Below are 15,977 nucleotides of genomic sequence, written 5' to 3' on the forward strand. Positions count from 1 at the left end.
GTGTCATGCACAAAGTAGATGTCTTAGCCGACTTGCCAAATCTAACGTTTGTTAATTAACAAGAAATTTGTGTAGTGGTTGAAAAATGAGTTTTAATGACTTCAACCTAAGTTTATGTAAACTTTCGACTTCAACTGTATATACGTTCGACCTTGCTAAAATCCATGAGTCAGAGAAACTGTGGGGTAAGATGTACTAGGTTTTTTAAAGATTTCATAACTGATACATAACCTGCTCCCTGTTAAGGCAGACAATTAGATTTTCCAATGAAGCCCTTTGTAAAGTAATCAAATTACACAGAAACAGACAGAGGCAAAGTAAGTCAATTATTCTAGTCAATGTGCAGGTTTACACACTCACAACAATCTTACTTCACCCACATTACACCTAAGCGTCTGTCTCTATGATATTAAAAATACTTTAACAGTGACAAATCATGTACTCCATATTTGTTTATAGAACAGAAAAGAGCTAACTTACATCTTCGCCCTCGTCTTCGTTGTCCTCTCTGAGCCTTCGCGACTGGAAGGTAATATCAAACACAAACAACATTATATTCTCAGTCTTGACAAATCTAAATATGACTGGCAGATGTAGAGCCCAAACACCTTAGAACGCAATCCCTGCAGAATAATTATCATAATGTAGCGTAGAGGAAACAAACAATTAAAACTGACCAAGGTAGAATATCATTATCAGCATTTTATTTGTTGCAGCTTTGCTTTGTGTAATTCTCCCTGTAAGAGACATCAGGTAAGGCATCTATGTCAAAGAACCTTTTTATATTTGATCATAGCTGTCTCCCCGCTCCATCCTCAGCCCCCTACAGMTATCTTCAAACCCTTACCAATTACCTTTAGCGACATGTCACAGGCCCCTCTCTGAAACAAAGCTTGCTCGCTGCTTTCACAGAAATACATTCAGCTAGAGAATGACTGTACAAAGGCAAAACAAAAAGGAAGGATCAAGCTAGCCAAAGTACAGGTAAAAAGAATAGAGAATTGCCCTCAACATTAGTTGTTGCTTTTTTCCCCAGCCCATGTGGCCAAGTTTTGATGTGCATCTCTTGTCATGGTCTCACCTACCCTGCCTTGATTGACAGCAGCCTTGCCCTCCTCGCTCCCTACGTCGAGCTCGTCATCGCTCCACTCCCAGTCTCCGTCCTCCATCTTGTGCAGGTGGCCGCTGGAACCTGGAACTCTCCTCACCTAGGCCAAACACAGCACAAACGTTTAGACATCCCATCAAACTGTAAGGTTGAGAGACAAAACACATTTAGTAGCCCACACACCTTCTAATGTTCTCTCAGTAAGGTTAAAACCAACACAACATTAAATGGCATTTACTTGGCCTATATGAGCTGATGAGATTTTTGAAATATTTCATAAAAAGTGCAGGTGGATACCAGTAAGCATTGCACAAACACTTAGGCTCGGATTCCTCTCAGAGTTTATAAGGTCTACAAAATGGCTGCTACGAGCTAGCAGAGAACAAAAGAACAAAATAGAACAAAAATGAAACGAAGAAAAGGAAACACACACAACTCCTTAAGCAGCTAACTCTGGATGAATCTAAGTGGAAGCCCCAGCATTCTAGGGCTAAGTCAAAGAACATGTACCCTTCTGATGGCATCAAGTTCTTTTGCTGAACCTGACACAGAGCCCATGCTCCTGGAATTCTGCTCTGGCTCCTTGAGCAACAAAAAAAAAAGCATCAGTCCACTGTGAGTGGATGCATGTGACAGTTCAGTGGCCTGTATGTCTCTTTACACACAAACACGGTACCATCAAGCTGCCAAAGCATGTGAACAACTACATTTAGTATTTAATATTAATAGGAACATTTATGAGCATGCACACTTAGAGAAACGCACAAAGGGAAAAGATGGGATGAAGGAGTACATACAGGCAAATTACAGGAGCAATCTATAAATGCTCTGAATCGATACTGTATCCTCTGTGTACTAGCGTAGCAAATCAATCTCAGTATTATATCAGTATTATTTTCCAACTTTCAATTACGTAGCACATCAATGACTGCTGCAACGCACAGTAATCTTTGATCAATACCTATTGCAGGTCGCCCTACGAAGAGATCAACTAAGGAGCAGGGCTGCCCTCTTCTGGCCAATGAACAACTGCATAAATTCTGTCATTTRCCTAGAGATACATGTCTAGAATATTACTATTGTGTATTAACTCTGGTTGAATTAATACACCTGCAGAGGAGGAGGGAGTCTCCGGGAGGAAGGGAGATAGACAGAATGAGGAAGGTGGGCAGGATGGGAGGGAGAGTGAGGGAGAGGGTAGTAGATAGACGGACTGAGTAAGGGGGTCAAAGGGGAGAAAGTCTGATCTGGTCGGTGATGTGGACAGGTTACAGAGTACTGAGATGACCATGTTTCTGCAAGGCTGCCTCTCTGTGCAGGCTAGCCTGTGTCTGCTGAGTGGATAATGTGGGTGATTCTCCATAGGTCAGAACAGCACACCAACAGTTCTAGTGGTGAAACAGGACCAGAAGACAGACAGTGATGTGCTTGGTGGATCAGGGTTGGCTGCAGAGGGTATCATGATTACATTGCAGCCTCAGAATGGAATACTAATCATTCTACAATCAACCATAATCTCTCATTAAAGCTGCAATATGTACGTTTTTGGGACACCCAACCAAATTCACATAGAAATGTGAGTTATCGATCTGTCATTCTCATTGAAAGCAAGTCTAATATGTGGTAGATCTRTTGCTCTATGTGAGCTATTTCTATGCTTCCCATCTTTTAGTTTAGTTTTTGCGTCTTTTACTTTCGGTTTTGTACACCAGCTGYAAACAGCTGAAAATACAATATTTTTGGTTAGGGAAAATATATTTCACAGCGGTTTAGATGGTACAATRATTCTCGACAATATACTTGCTGTTTTGTCACATATACTGAAATTAGGCAACTATTAGAATTTTACCAACCRGGAAATGGCAGAGCGATTTCTGCATAGTGCACCTTTAAACCATGTTTACCAAATTAGTCAACCCACCCACACACGATCTGAATGATTGTGACTATTCTGACCAGCATACTGTTCTCCCCTCTGTCTGACAACTCTGTCACGAGTCATTTCCATCTCTATTGACATTATGCTCTGCTAAATGACTTGGTCACGCGACACCTCCACAGTCCCCCATGTCCTCCAGTCACCCATGTCCTCCAGTCACCCATGTCCTCCAGTCACCCATGCCATGTCAGTGAATTTCCATCCAACTCGATCACCCTGGCCTTTTTGCCTTCTGGCAATAGGGTCTTCGCACCCATTACTTCAGTAATCCACATGTAGGACGATGGCAATCCAATATCAACTTTTCCTGCCACACTGCTGCACTCATGCCCAGTTCACTGTGACCGCAAGGCAAACTGAGCATGCAAATGGTATGTTTAAGTGCACCTCCCCATTACCTAACTACTCACATTAAATTCCATTTGTCTTTGTCTGCCACTTGCAGTGAGCGTCTGAGCAACGTTACGGACCACTAATGCATGAGTTGTAAGCACATCTATTCTGCATGACTGATATTGTTCCAGGAGTGGCCCATATTTGCAGAACAGTTTGATCACAAAGTGAATGAAGTGTTGATCAGTAAGAGAGAGAGGGAGAGGACACTCAATGTCTGTTGACTGGTGGAGTGTGCTGCCAACCCCTATCATCTTACCATACTTTGTTCATAATGTTCAGTCAATAGTGGGGCTGCTTTACTGGGAAGGATGTTTGTTTAGACATTACCCTTTTGGCTCTCTGGGTTATGTTCGGTGCTCTGCATAGCAGCTTTTCGATCAGATATTCTCTGTTCTGCAAATGAAAATCACAACCCGCGTTAAACAAATCTACATACAAATTCTTTAAGCCTCAAAAAAACAAAAAGAACAGGTCAAATCCTGGAGGTAAAATCATACCTTGGCTTTCTGGAAAAATTTACATTTCAAAAGTTCTGCTGCTGTAGGCCTGAAGAGAAGCAAAATACATAATGATATAAGAACACGTTCCAATCATTGGCCTAGAACTGAATGTACAATTCCTCAAATCTGTCTGTGTGAGAATAGATATTCTTGGGTGGGTGGGTATGAGTGAGCCCACTAAACATGAAGACTATATTTCAGGACTCTCCTGAAATGTGTCTGACATTCTACAGAGACTCGATCAACTCCCAAGGCCATCAGATTTACTTCATCATCAACCAGTGAAAGACTCTACAGATTTAGAGAGTAGGCCTAATGYAGTTCACGGAATGGCAGACATGTACAAACCTCTTGGCGGGCTCCTTCTGAAGGCACAGGGTTATTARCTTCCTAAATGATTTCCCATATTTTTTCAGCATCTCTTTGTCCTCCACACCCGTGTCTAGGGTGGGAGGATCGTTCTGTAAGGTCAGCATTAAGACCTGGGAAGAGAAGAGGAAGGGTCAAAGACATTCAAGTGTTCTCTCAGAGGTTACATAGACACAGGGTAGTAATTTGCCTTTTCATGGTTTATTAGTTAAGATGTAGGCCTATTCCGCTTCCTGTCTGGGATCTAGATATGCAGTGATCAGGCTCACCTTCATCGGTGGGTATCGGTGGTAAGGTGCAGACCCTGTGGCTAACTCTATGGCAGTGATTCCAAAACTCCAAATGTCTGCTTTGAAGTCATAGCCTCGTACCTGTGGACATAGCGGAGCTACTGTTAGTGTTGTACAGTCTATGTGAAAACAGCTAGTATATGTTACTAAAACTGGCCACAAGATAGTCTCACCTGTTCCATCACCTCAGGGGCCATCCAACATGGTGTGCCCACAAAAGTCTTCCGTACTTTGTTTCTGGTCATATCTCCTCCAGTGGCCAAAAAGGCACTAACTCCAAAATCTATGAAGAAATATGGATAATTCAGATGACATGTATGGATGTAAATGTTAGACCTCATTAACATCTTATAGAAAGGGATAATAATGTGTTGCGGTATTTGCTCAAATATACTCAAACCATTAAGAGGTCTTTCACAACTATTTCATGTTATACACCTTATACAAACTGTGCGCACTCCAGCTCTACAGTTGCATTCATGTTAGAATGGTTCTCCTTGCAGTGTTTGTAGGCTAAAGGTCGTCCAAGTACATGAAAGAGTGTAGGCCTCCAGTGATTTATGTTGGGGGACCTGTTTGACTACCTTTATGTTATTCAGTAAATRGGTCGTTCCACCAATTCGGTGCCCTTTGAGATGTGTAACTTTGTGGGGAAAACAATGTCACCTAATTGTAGCATTCTGTCATAAAGAGCACATGCTCAACTTAATAAAAAAAACGTTTTCCCATCTCAAGAGGTTAAATTACAGAAAATACAATAGTAAGTGTCTATTAAGTGCCAAATAAAGGAACAGGGTTGACTGTAACATGCTTGAATGCAAGCTTCACAAAACAAATTGAATAGTTCAAACTTTTCTTGCCAAGATATTCTTGATCTACCAGTTTTCCACCACAAAAAAAAAAAAATGGCAAAAAAAGAGTGCTTTTAAACTATGATTTTACTATTAGATGTTCATAGCCTCTTTTGAAAAAAATATTTAAAAGGAATAGTTTTACCATATTAAAACAACAGTTCAGTTCATGTAACAGCGTTGACYTTAAAATGAGGAACAGGTTTTGACCTTGAAATGAATCAATAATCATATGAAATAAAAGGTATCTTCAGAAATTACTTTGTCAAAGCAACACAATAACTATGGCTTTACAATGTTGGTGAAAACTTGCAGAAATGTTGGGGTTAGGGGGATTAAAATATTCCTAGAAATCACTGAGGAGGGTAATGTCAACATGCTGAAATTTGGCACTTTAGCAAGTCTTTATTTATATAAAAAATCTGATTTATTGAATTCTCCATGTGGTCTATATTAAAAGCCACTTCATTGAATATAACAGGGTCAAAATTGGTGCACAATTTAAAATATATATATATATATATATATATACACTGTATATAAAAGGGATGCAAAAGGCACTCATTCTGTGGAAAGACCCAAATATTGTCAACCCCATGTTGTAGAAATACAAGAAATGTCTGTTTCGTGCAGAACATACTGAGTTTAACTAAATGCACTTATGAACTGGTACAGTTGAAGTCGGAGGTTTACATACACCTTAGCCAAATACATTTAAACTCAGTTTTTCACAATTCCTGACATTTAATCCTAGTAAAAATTCCCTGTCTTAGGTCAGTTAGAATTACCACTATATTTTAAGAAAGTGAAATGTCAGAATAATAGAAGAGAGAATTATTCATTTCAGCTTTTATTTCTTTCATCACATTCCCAGTGGGTCAGAAGTTTACATACACTCAATTAGTATTTGGTAGCATTGCCTTTAAATTGTTTAACTTTAACACCCACAAYATGTTCGGTGAATTTTGGCCCATTCCTCCTGACAGAGCTGGTGAAACTGAGTCAGGTTTATAGGCCTCCTTGCTCGCACACGCTTTTTCAGTTCTGCCCACAGATTTTCTATAGGATTGAGGTCAGGGCTTTGTGATGGCCACTTCAATACCTTGACTTTGTTGTCCTTAAACCATTTTGCCACAACTTTGGAAGTATGCTTGCGGTCATCGTCTGTTGGAAGATCCATTTGCGACCAAGCCTTAACTTCCTGACTGATGTCTTGAGATGTTGCTTCAATATATCTACATAATTTTCTGCCTCATGATGCCATTTATTTTGTGAAGTGCACCAGTCCCTCCTGCAGCAAAGAACCCCACAACATGATGCTGCCACCCTGTGCTTCACGGTTTGGATGGTGTTCTTCGGCTTGCAAGCAGCCCCTTTTTCTCCAAACATAAGATGGTCATTATGCGCAAATAGTTATATTTTTGTTTCATCAGACCAGAGGACATTTCTTCCAAAAAGTATGATCTTCGTCCCATGTGCAGTTGCAAACTGTAGTCTGGCTTTTTTTATGCCGGTTTTGAAGCAGTGGCTTCTTCCTTGCGAGCGGCCTTTCAGGTTATGTCGATATAGGACTCGTTTTACTGTGGATATAGATACTTTTGTACCTGTTTCCTCCAGCATCTTCACAAGGTCCTTTGCTGTTGTTCTGGATTGATTTGCACTTTTCGCACCAAAGTACGTTCATCTCTAGGAGACAGAACGCTCTCCTTCTGAGCAGTATGACAGCTGCGTGGTCCATGGTGTTTATACTTGCGTACTATGGTTTGTACAGATGAACATGGTACGCTTTCTATGGCGTGTGTATCATATTTGCATTTCTTTTTTTTTTTCTTTCTATAGTATTTTTTTGATTTATTTTCCTTTTATTGTATCGTGTTGTTTTTTGTGTGTAGGGCTAAAAAAACAAGCGGAGGGCTTGGCTGAGTGATCTTTGTTGATTTTTCCCATGATGTCAAGCAAAGAGGCACTGAGTTTGAAGGTAGGCCTTGAAATCCATCCACAGGTACACCTCCAATTGACTCAAATGATGTCAATTAGCCTATCAGAAGCTTCTAAAGCCATGACATAATTTTCTAGAATTTTCCAAGCTGTTTAAAGGCACAGTCAACTTAGTGTATGTAAACTTCTGACCCACTAGAATTGTGATACAGTGAATTATAAGAAAATAATCTGTCTGTCAACAATTGTTGGAAAAATTACTTGTGTCATGCACAAAGCAGATGTCCTAATCGACTTGCCAAAACTATAGTTTGTTAACAAGAAATTTGTGTAGTGGTTGAAAAACGAGCTTTAATGACTCCAACCTAAGTGTATGTAAACTTCCGACTTCAACTGTATATCTACATTAATGTTGTATTCCTAGCAAATAAATAAAACACTTATAAAATACTAACTTTTTAATCTCAGTATTTTGAGTGGGGCTGAAAGTTCATCAGGACAGGAAAGAGAAACACGCAGTCAATATGTAAACTACTGCGTATTCGCTAACTTCAAAAATATATTCATCTTTGCCATTTTACAAGTATATTCCTACTTTTGATTGGTGAAGTCTGGCATTATGTTGATTAGGCTGTTGAATTAACTGAATGTGTGGAAGCATCATTAAAAAAGTACTATCTTTGTGGCAGTCAGTGAGCTGTGAGAATACAATTTAACAGGTGAAGATGAGGTGAGGGAGTGACATTACTCACACACCTGCAATCTGAACAGATCCGTCCTCTCCCAACAGAATGTTCCCAGCCTTCACATCCCTGAGGTCACACACACACAGCAAAAACACCCCAGTCATGCCCAAACAGTATCTATCGACGTAAGTGGAGAAGGATCAATTGCATCCATGTGTACAAATTAGTTTTGCAGCCTGCTGTCATTTGGAACACTGCCCAAGGGGGTAATAGTTGTTTAGTTCTTTATGCCCTTGACATCCAGGCAAGTTCAAAGAACACAATCTGTCAATAAATTACATTGAAACAGTAGATAATGTCATCACAATTTAACTAATACCATGTAACTCTTAGATTACATTTTATAGATGAATACTATGTAACTTTTAAATACACTCTTTTAAGGAAGACCCTGTGCAAAGAATTAATGTCTCAAACTCCAGGCAGTGGAGGCTCCTCCGAGGAGGGAGGGGAGGACCATCCTCCTCAGTGAATTTCATAAAAATAAAAATAGTTAAACATTAAAACAGTTACCTTTTTTAGATAAAACTATACTAAATATATTCAGGTCACCAAATAATTGATTAAAACACAAGGTTTTGCAGTGAAGGTCTACAGTAGCCTCAACAGCCCTCTGTAGGGTAGAACCATGGTGTCGCTGGAGGACAGCTAGCTCTGTCCTCCTCTGTGTACATTGACTTAAATACAAAACTTAGGAGGCTCATGGTTCTCACTCCCTTCCATAGACTTCCAGAGGATGTCCTCCAACCTATCAGAGCTCTTGAACTGACATGTTGTCCACCCAATCAAAGGATCAGAGAATGAATCTAGTACTGAAAGCATAAGCTACAGCTAGCTAGCAATGCAGTGCATTACATATTGTGAGTAGTTGACTCAAAGAGAAAGACAATAGATGAACAGTTTTGAACAAATTCATATCTTCAAAAATTAAGGAGAAGTAAGAGAGAGAGAGAGAGAGGGAGAGAGAGAGACTTATATTTTGTTGTATTTTTTTTCAGTTTAACTTACTTAGCTAGGCAATGCAGCTAGTTTAGCCTACTCAAACACCCGGATCAAACAGAGCAGAAAGCTATGTTAGCTAGCTGGTTATGGCTATCCAACTCTGGAACTCTTCCAAGTTAAGGTAAGATTTTGGTTTTATTAATTTATTGTAACTGCTAAACTGGTTGCTGCTGACTGTACACTGCACTGCATGATTGTAGGGGGTTTACTAACGTGTTAGTTCTTGTAGCTATGTTGACTATGACGTTAATATGGTGACAATGATGTAGGATGTGTGTAGCGGTTAGCGGTTATGATATGAAGGTTTGGCTTGGAAGGGTTTATTCGCCTGGTCACAGAAAACGGATGTGTTGTGCACTGAAGTTCACAAGCAAAGGGAAAAGGTGAGAGGAGAACACGTAGTTTCGAGAAAGAATAAAACTATTAAAGGGATCATGATTTTTTTAGTTGAGCAGACCGAGATTTTTTTAGTCTAGCAGTCTAAAATACATTTTTGGGCACATGAGACAACCGTCTGACTCACGGGGATGGCACACCAGTATCACCAGTAAAACATTTACCAATAATTTACATAATTTCTAATCTACAATGTTAGTTTTGTTATGGTCATAAATGTTAATGCATTAAATATGTTATTATTACAGTCTTTTACCGTTCTCATTSTCGGAGTGGACATGTTGTTTGCTGACCGCACAACCTAGGCTACACTTGTGAACAAGTTTTGGTTTATTTCATTMCATTTAGGAGTTGTCCATTTGTTAATTGTGGTTTATTTTGTAGCGCTCCTTTAAATGTTGAGTAAGGACACGTACCTGATTATACATAGAAGTAGGCCTAGGCTACCTGGCCTGCGCCCAAATGCAGGCCTATAAATGTACACATTTGGGGGATCTGGTAGTATTTCTGATTGTCTTAACTCAGCACCACTGTGGAACTTCATTTTTTCTTCACCTCAAACACCAAGTAAACAAAGTATGTTTTTACATCCATTGAGAATGACAATAGTTCCTCAATGTAGCCTATTTCAAAAATCTTTCCAGTGCTCTTTCGATAACCGTTTGGCGTGAAAGGGGGGGAAAAAATGTAATGCTCTGATCGGGTGGAGGAAACATCATAAAATAGGCCTACCTGATTAATTCTTATCCCTTGTGCAAATATACTACAGCTATGTCTTTCTGGGGCTCACTGGATCTGCAAACTCTGAGGTCCCAGAATATTGTATACAATGTTGCAAGTTCAAGCTTCAGGCTGGACCCAAGTTAATAGCTTATACAATGTTTCTAGTTCCTTGCAGACAGGCCATGAGTAGCCAATGTGATTAATAGGATATTCATTTTTATCAGTATATTTTCTAACTGCAGACTGCAATGTTTTTATTTGTTGGCTTTATGTAGGCTAATTTGACATAGTTGGCAATGGCAATATAAGTTACTTTAAGAATTGTTATTAACCATATGGTAATGATTTTGAGATACATAGACTTTATTATAAATTAAATGAAACTGTCCCACGAAAATGTGCATATAAAAATCATAACTGGCACACAGATCGGCAGAAATGGTAAGATAAATTGGCACTCCAAATGGAAAAGGTTGCCGACCCCTGGTGTAGCCTATTAGGAGCGTAACAGCAGGAGCGTAACAGCAGAATCTGTGAATGCCAGCAGAAGCAGGAGGAAGAGGGTCGGGAACAGGTTTCTTTTTCTTCTGGTTAGGCTATCTTGATCTCTGTCTCCCTYGAGTCATTTGTGTGTCTTATCATTTAATCACAGTGTGCTTAAAGCATCAGACAAGCTCAGTAGCCTACATACAGTATAGTTGATTTTATTAAAACACATAGGGTGTGTCTATGTAGGGAAAGATACACATTTTAAAATGTCTTCCCATCAATTGGTCGAAAGAACAGACGACTCTAGGTCTAACAAGATTTGTTTTAGTCGGGGACAGCCCTACTAAAATGTCTCTCGACTGTGCACCTACGTTGTAAACTTTCATTAATAGCCTAGGTTGTAGCAACCTCATGATAGGTATAGGGGAAAAAATTGAGTATCATATTGTAGCCTAAACCTATCGATGTTACAATGAGCTGGGTGAAGGGAATATGAATGACAGTCATCAAATATGCTGTAATAGAAATAAGGCTATGCTCATAAAAAAATAATCGTCCTCCCTTATCTTAAACGGCACCGACCGCCACTGACTCCAGGGTATCTTACCTGTGAATCTGTCCGTTTCTATGCAGGTAGTCCAGCCCCTCAAGGACCTCTTTTAGTATGGTTGCAATGATGAGCTCATCTAGAACTCCATTTTTGTGCTCTCCTCTGCTAAAGGTATGCTTTATTATATCCAACATGGATCCTAAAAAGAGGAAGCAGACAGACAAACAGTGCCCACAATGCCCAATGCTGGTATGTCAATTTCTACATAAGATCCTTCCATGTCAACTGTTATATTTACCCATTCTATGTTAAGCAAGTTTGTTACAATGTTCGATATTCATCCCAGCCATATACTGTACATGGTGTGATAACACTTCACTTTTAATGCCACTGCACATAGGTCTACAGTAAACTGATCAAAAGGATGGACAATTGCTTGTTAGATGTCATGATTGTTGAYATTTTATGAGATCAATGTCATGACTTAGCAGTTCTATTTTGCTAAGTTGGTGAAGGTCAAAGCTTACCTCCACTCAGAAGTTTCATGACTAACCAAAGTTCATCCTTTACCACAAATGAGGTGTAGTAGGTGACAACATTTGGATGGTTGCATTGGCTCATGGCTTGAATTTCTTTCTATTGTATGAGAGGAAAGAGGCTCATATGAGAAACAAATTAAAGTTAACATCTTTTGACAACCTTTCTTATAACAAAGATTGTTCATAGGTAATTTGCGTCTCTAAAATGAAGTGAACAAACGCTGTAACTTATGGCTAATTTATTTTTCAAATGGACACTTGAGTGTAGCACAGCCCTCCTACTCAGCCTCTAATAGACACACACAAGAGAGAACAGCAATGTCAAATTACAGCCCAATCAAGAAAGTATGGGCCAGAGAGGGCCCGAGGCACTGTGGTCACACACAATGAAAATATAGCCTTTATTTATTGTTGCTCTCACCAATAGCTCATCCATGCTGGTCTGGCATTTCTCCAAGTTGATTCTCTTTATAGCCACGCGTTCCTGTCTGGGGGTGCAGAGGGCAGCCTGCACTACGGCTGTGGCCCCACTGCCTGGTATCACAGACAAATAGAGGCGCAATTATAAAACAGGGCAGGAGACAGTACAGTAACATTAAATGTGACCAAGGTGAACAGCATACGGGATCATTGAAACATGCAGTATCATTGTGTGTCTGTTTGGGATATTAAACGTTTTTTTGTGACATTTAAATAATAATGAATGTATATTCCATGAAAGTTCAGAACAGAATTGAACCAATACAGTATGTGCAAACATATTTCCAATGACATGTTAATTCCTCTGCATAACAGTCAGTGTATCCAAAGACAAAGTTATGAAGAGGGGTTTATTTAAGAACCAGGCCATGCTAGGCTATAGTTGTCTTGTACTAAGAATGTGACATAGTACACACCATGCCAACTGCCGGTGACAGATAAGGATGAGAGGAGATCGGACTGCTCAACAGTTGATTATAAGCACAAAAAAAGATGACTGACTAGCCACAACAGCTCATGGTTGTAGTGCTATCACTTATCAGCACTGATATGGCTTTCTTTAGCTGTCAGTGTCAGCTCAAATGTCTCCCACCGTTCACAGGTGCCGAAATTCTTAAATGAGCAGAAAACCTTGAGTACTTGGGGAATTACTGTGAATAACTGCATTATAGGCCTACCAAACGAGGTCTGGCATTATTAGCAGTAGAGGAAGTGGAGAGTGACACTCAGTATTGTTACAATGTAACCAGTTCTATAACTCCTTGATGTAACCTAATAGAAGTGAAAATAAACCTTGATGACCTATGAAACTTGACTGACCTGCTGAAACAATAAACTAAACATTCTTATCCACTGTAATGTTTTATCTATGGATTATAAAATAAAAACTATATATTGCTTACAGTGAGGCAAAGCAACATCTTAAAATGTATATAATTATTTTTACAACTATTATAATACATTGACAGAAGAAGGCTCATAAATGATGTCTATAGGCTTGTCTTTGTCTTTCCTTTTCCAGAGACAATTAAATCCTCTGTGACAACATTCTTACTAAGTAGACTATTTTTTGCATAGCCTTATACCCATCATAATCATAATAAGTATAATAACGTTGGACTTTTATTAAATCTGAATGTTACTCGTGTTTACTTTTTTTCATGTAGCCTAACAGTAGATCCTCTTACTAACTTCAGAGTGGCATGCAATTCAATATCCCTTCTCTACCGAAGGATAACATGCCATTCCCGTGAGGACTGCATCCATGCATAGACTCATCTATTTAAATATTAGCCTACTGGACATGTGCCATAAAGGAGCATCGTTCAGGATTGCATAAAAAAACGCATTTACATTAAATTCCTACCCATACGAATACAACTTTACAATGACTATAAATATCTCTCAATATGATGAAATAAGTGGTTTCCTCTAACAAGAGCAAGCAAATAGAGGTTGTTAACATCCGCATTGCAAAGCGTTAAAGAGACGCTGTTCAATATGAAAAAGCCGGTAGGCCCTCGTCGTCATTCACCACTGATAACCGCCCGAGCCATATCCATGATAAAACATTATATCATTACACTATAGAAAGGTAGCCTACTAACCTATGACTTCCTGTAACTCGTACGACTCCCTGGTAATTGGCCAGCTCGTTGTCAGCACTGGTTGCGGATTCTGGACAGGAGCCGGAGATTCGCCTTGCTCCGCCATGATGCTGCTGCTGCTGCTGCTGAGCTAGCTACTTAACGWCCACAGACTGTAAAATGTGCATTCACTCCTGACTACAGAAGTGTCAGCTGCTGCAGAGCATTACTACGGTTAGTGCTACCCTGAATCCTTGGGACGTCCCTAAACCCTACCCTAACCCTAACCATAAGAATAGCCCTTACCATTACCATTACCATAACCCTTACCCAACCTTAACCCTACCTTAACTCTTACATTAAGCGTTTAAAACGTCAACTTCAATAGGGTGACGTCAGAGTTGGGACGTCCCAAGGATCCCGTTTAGACTTTTCCGCATTACTACCGCTTGCGATGAAAACATCAGGAAAATACAGGGYCACATTCATTGTGCAACTTTCACCACAACGGCAATGTGTCATTTGACTTTATTATAACCTATTATATTAAAATGTCTACCMTATATGGTTTTTAACAACAACCAATAGGCTAAATATGAAAATAAATTATGTTCATATTTAAGATTGCCTATCCTATTTCTCTAGATTATTCGTTGAATAGGCTGAATTCAAATATGAGGCCTAATCATGCTGAAAAAAAACACCTGAAATGTTGTGATAGGCCTATTAAAGTTGACATTTTTCAAACAAAAGTAAATTCCAACTGAAAGTTGTCTTTGTTAGTTGCCAAATCAAATATAATCAAATGAATTGCCTATTATTTGATTAATAACTTAACTTGAACAAATTCATTCGTTTTAGGCCTATGGCGTTGGTTACAGTTTAGCCTGGAYGTTTTGAATGACGCAGTGATGAACTGTCGTTGTGGTGAAAGTTGCACAATGAATGTGGCCCTTTATTTTGTATATTACATTGTACCCTGGATGATAAAAGTTGCTACAAAGTATCACAGCGCGCAATAATAAAATCTTTCCACTAGATGGCAATATTACACCTTCAATCATATACCAACATTTGTGAGGCCCTACAATACATAATGCCTATGAGGTCCCCTCATTTTATAAAATTAATACACACATTCACATTCTGTATTTACACAAATCTATTAMTTTATAATCTCTTGTTGAAAGATTCGTCTGCCAAGGCTACAATTACGTGAGACTAGTTCTGGGTAAACCGAGATTAATTCATTAATGCTATAATTTCCTCGACATGAACATTATACAGCAGCTCTTCTGCTATGAGTGTGCTGGTAAGTAGGGTGGCATGATTGACTAAGTATTCATGTTGATACAGTGCGTGTTTCATGTATTTATTTTTTGCTTTGAATGGCTATGGGACATTTGCCTAACCAAAATGTGTCAGAAACAGTCAGGACAGGAAGTCGGGAACATATTATTCAATGAGTACTTCAGACTAATAACAATATAATCGTATTATTCTGCATTGTATTGAGGAGAAAAAACATCAACAGTCAAGGTAAACTCAGCCTATTCCATAAAGTAAACTAAAATCATAATTGAAGATATATTGCTAGTGCCATACACCACTTATGCGTGAATACCTTTGTATAGTGACTGCATGTGTGACATTTCAATGCACCAATCACTTGCGGAGGAGTAGATGCCTGATTCATTCTACTTCCCTACACTGGAAAGAGCGAGGGAGAAAATAGTGTGTTGTGAACAACAGCGTGAGCAACAACAGTGGAATCGGAGGTTCGCATCATAATAAAAGTCCGTCATTGAAACTGACGCAAACGGATAAAAATWATGGAATCATGCCACAATTGAACTACATAATGCTAAACAAGTTTGGTATGTTGTTATATAAATTCAACAAAAGACAATTATTAGTTAATTTTAAAAAATCAGTTGATTGCACTGTGGATGTATTTGAATTCAGAATTGCATTGGGGGCATACTTAAATTTACAGCCTAACCTATGGATTGTGCACCCATTAAATGGAGTATCAGCCTACTCAGTGACACTCACAGAACACAACTATGTAGAGT

At 39.2% G+C, this 15,977-nt stretch overlaps 1 protein-coding gene across 3 annotated transcripts in view; it reads right to left on the reverse strand.

Annotated features, from left to right (window-relative positions):
* Window positions 1–14,123, reverse strand: part of stk39 (serine threonine kinase 39) — a 30,696-nt gene extending 16,573 nt beyond the window's left edge. For 2 of the 3 annotated variants that reach the window (XM_070437741.1, XM_070437742.1), the window contains exons 1-13: window positions 13,924–14,123; window positions 12,258–12,370; window positions 11,825–11,933; window positions 11,355–11,496; window positions 8,148–8,203; window positions 4,776–4,885; window positions 4,582–4,683; window positions 4,292–4,425; window positions 3,941–3,989; window positions 3,771–3,836; window positions 1,619–1,690; window positions 1,086–1,208; window positions 481–522 (exon numbers count right to left, since the gene is read on the reverse strand). In XM_070437741.1, the coding sequence (XP_070293842.1) occupies window positions 481–522; window positions 1,086–1,208; window positions 1,619–1,690; window positions 3,771–3,836; window positions 3,941–3,989; window positions 4,292–4,425; window positions 4,582–4,683; window positions 4,776–4,885; window positions 8,148–8,203; window positions 11,355–11,496; window positions 11,825–11,933; window positions 12,258–12,370; window positions 13,924–14,029 (1,224 nt within the window). In that variant the 5' untranslated portion in view covers window positions 14,030–14,123. The remainder of the gene's footprint in view (window positions 1–480; window positions 523–1,085; window positions 1,209–1,618; window positions 1,691–3,770; window positions 3,837–3,940; window positions 3,990–4,291; window positions 4,426–4,581; window positions 4,684–4,775; window positions 4,886–8,147; window positions 8,204–11,354; window positions 11,497–11,824; window positions 11,934–12,257; window positions 12,371–13,923) is intronic. The other variant, XM_023981187.2, reaches the window with a different exon arrangement.
* Window positions 14,124–15,977: the final 1,854 nt, after the last annotated feature.

This window comes from Salvelinus sp. IW2-2015, linkage group LG36 (assembly GCF_002910315.2).
Source record: "Salvelinus sp. IW2-2015 linkage group LG36, ASM291031v2, whole genome shotgun sequence".
Taxonomy (NCBI): Eukaryota; Metazoa; Chordata; class Actinopteri; order Salmoniformes; family Salmonidae; genus Salvelinus; species Salvelinus sp. IW2-2015.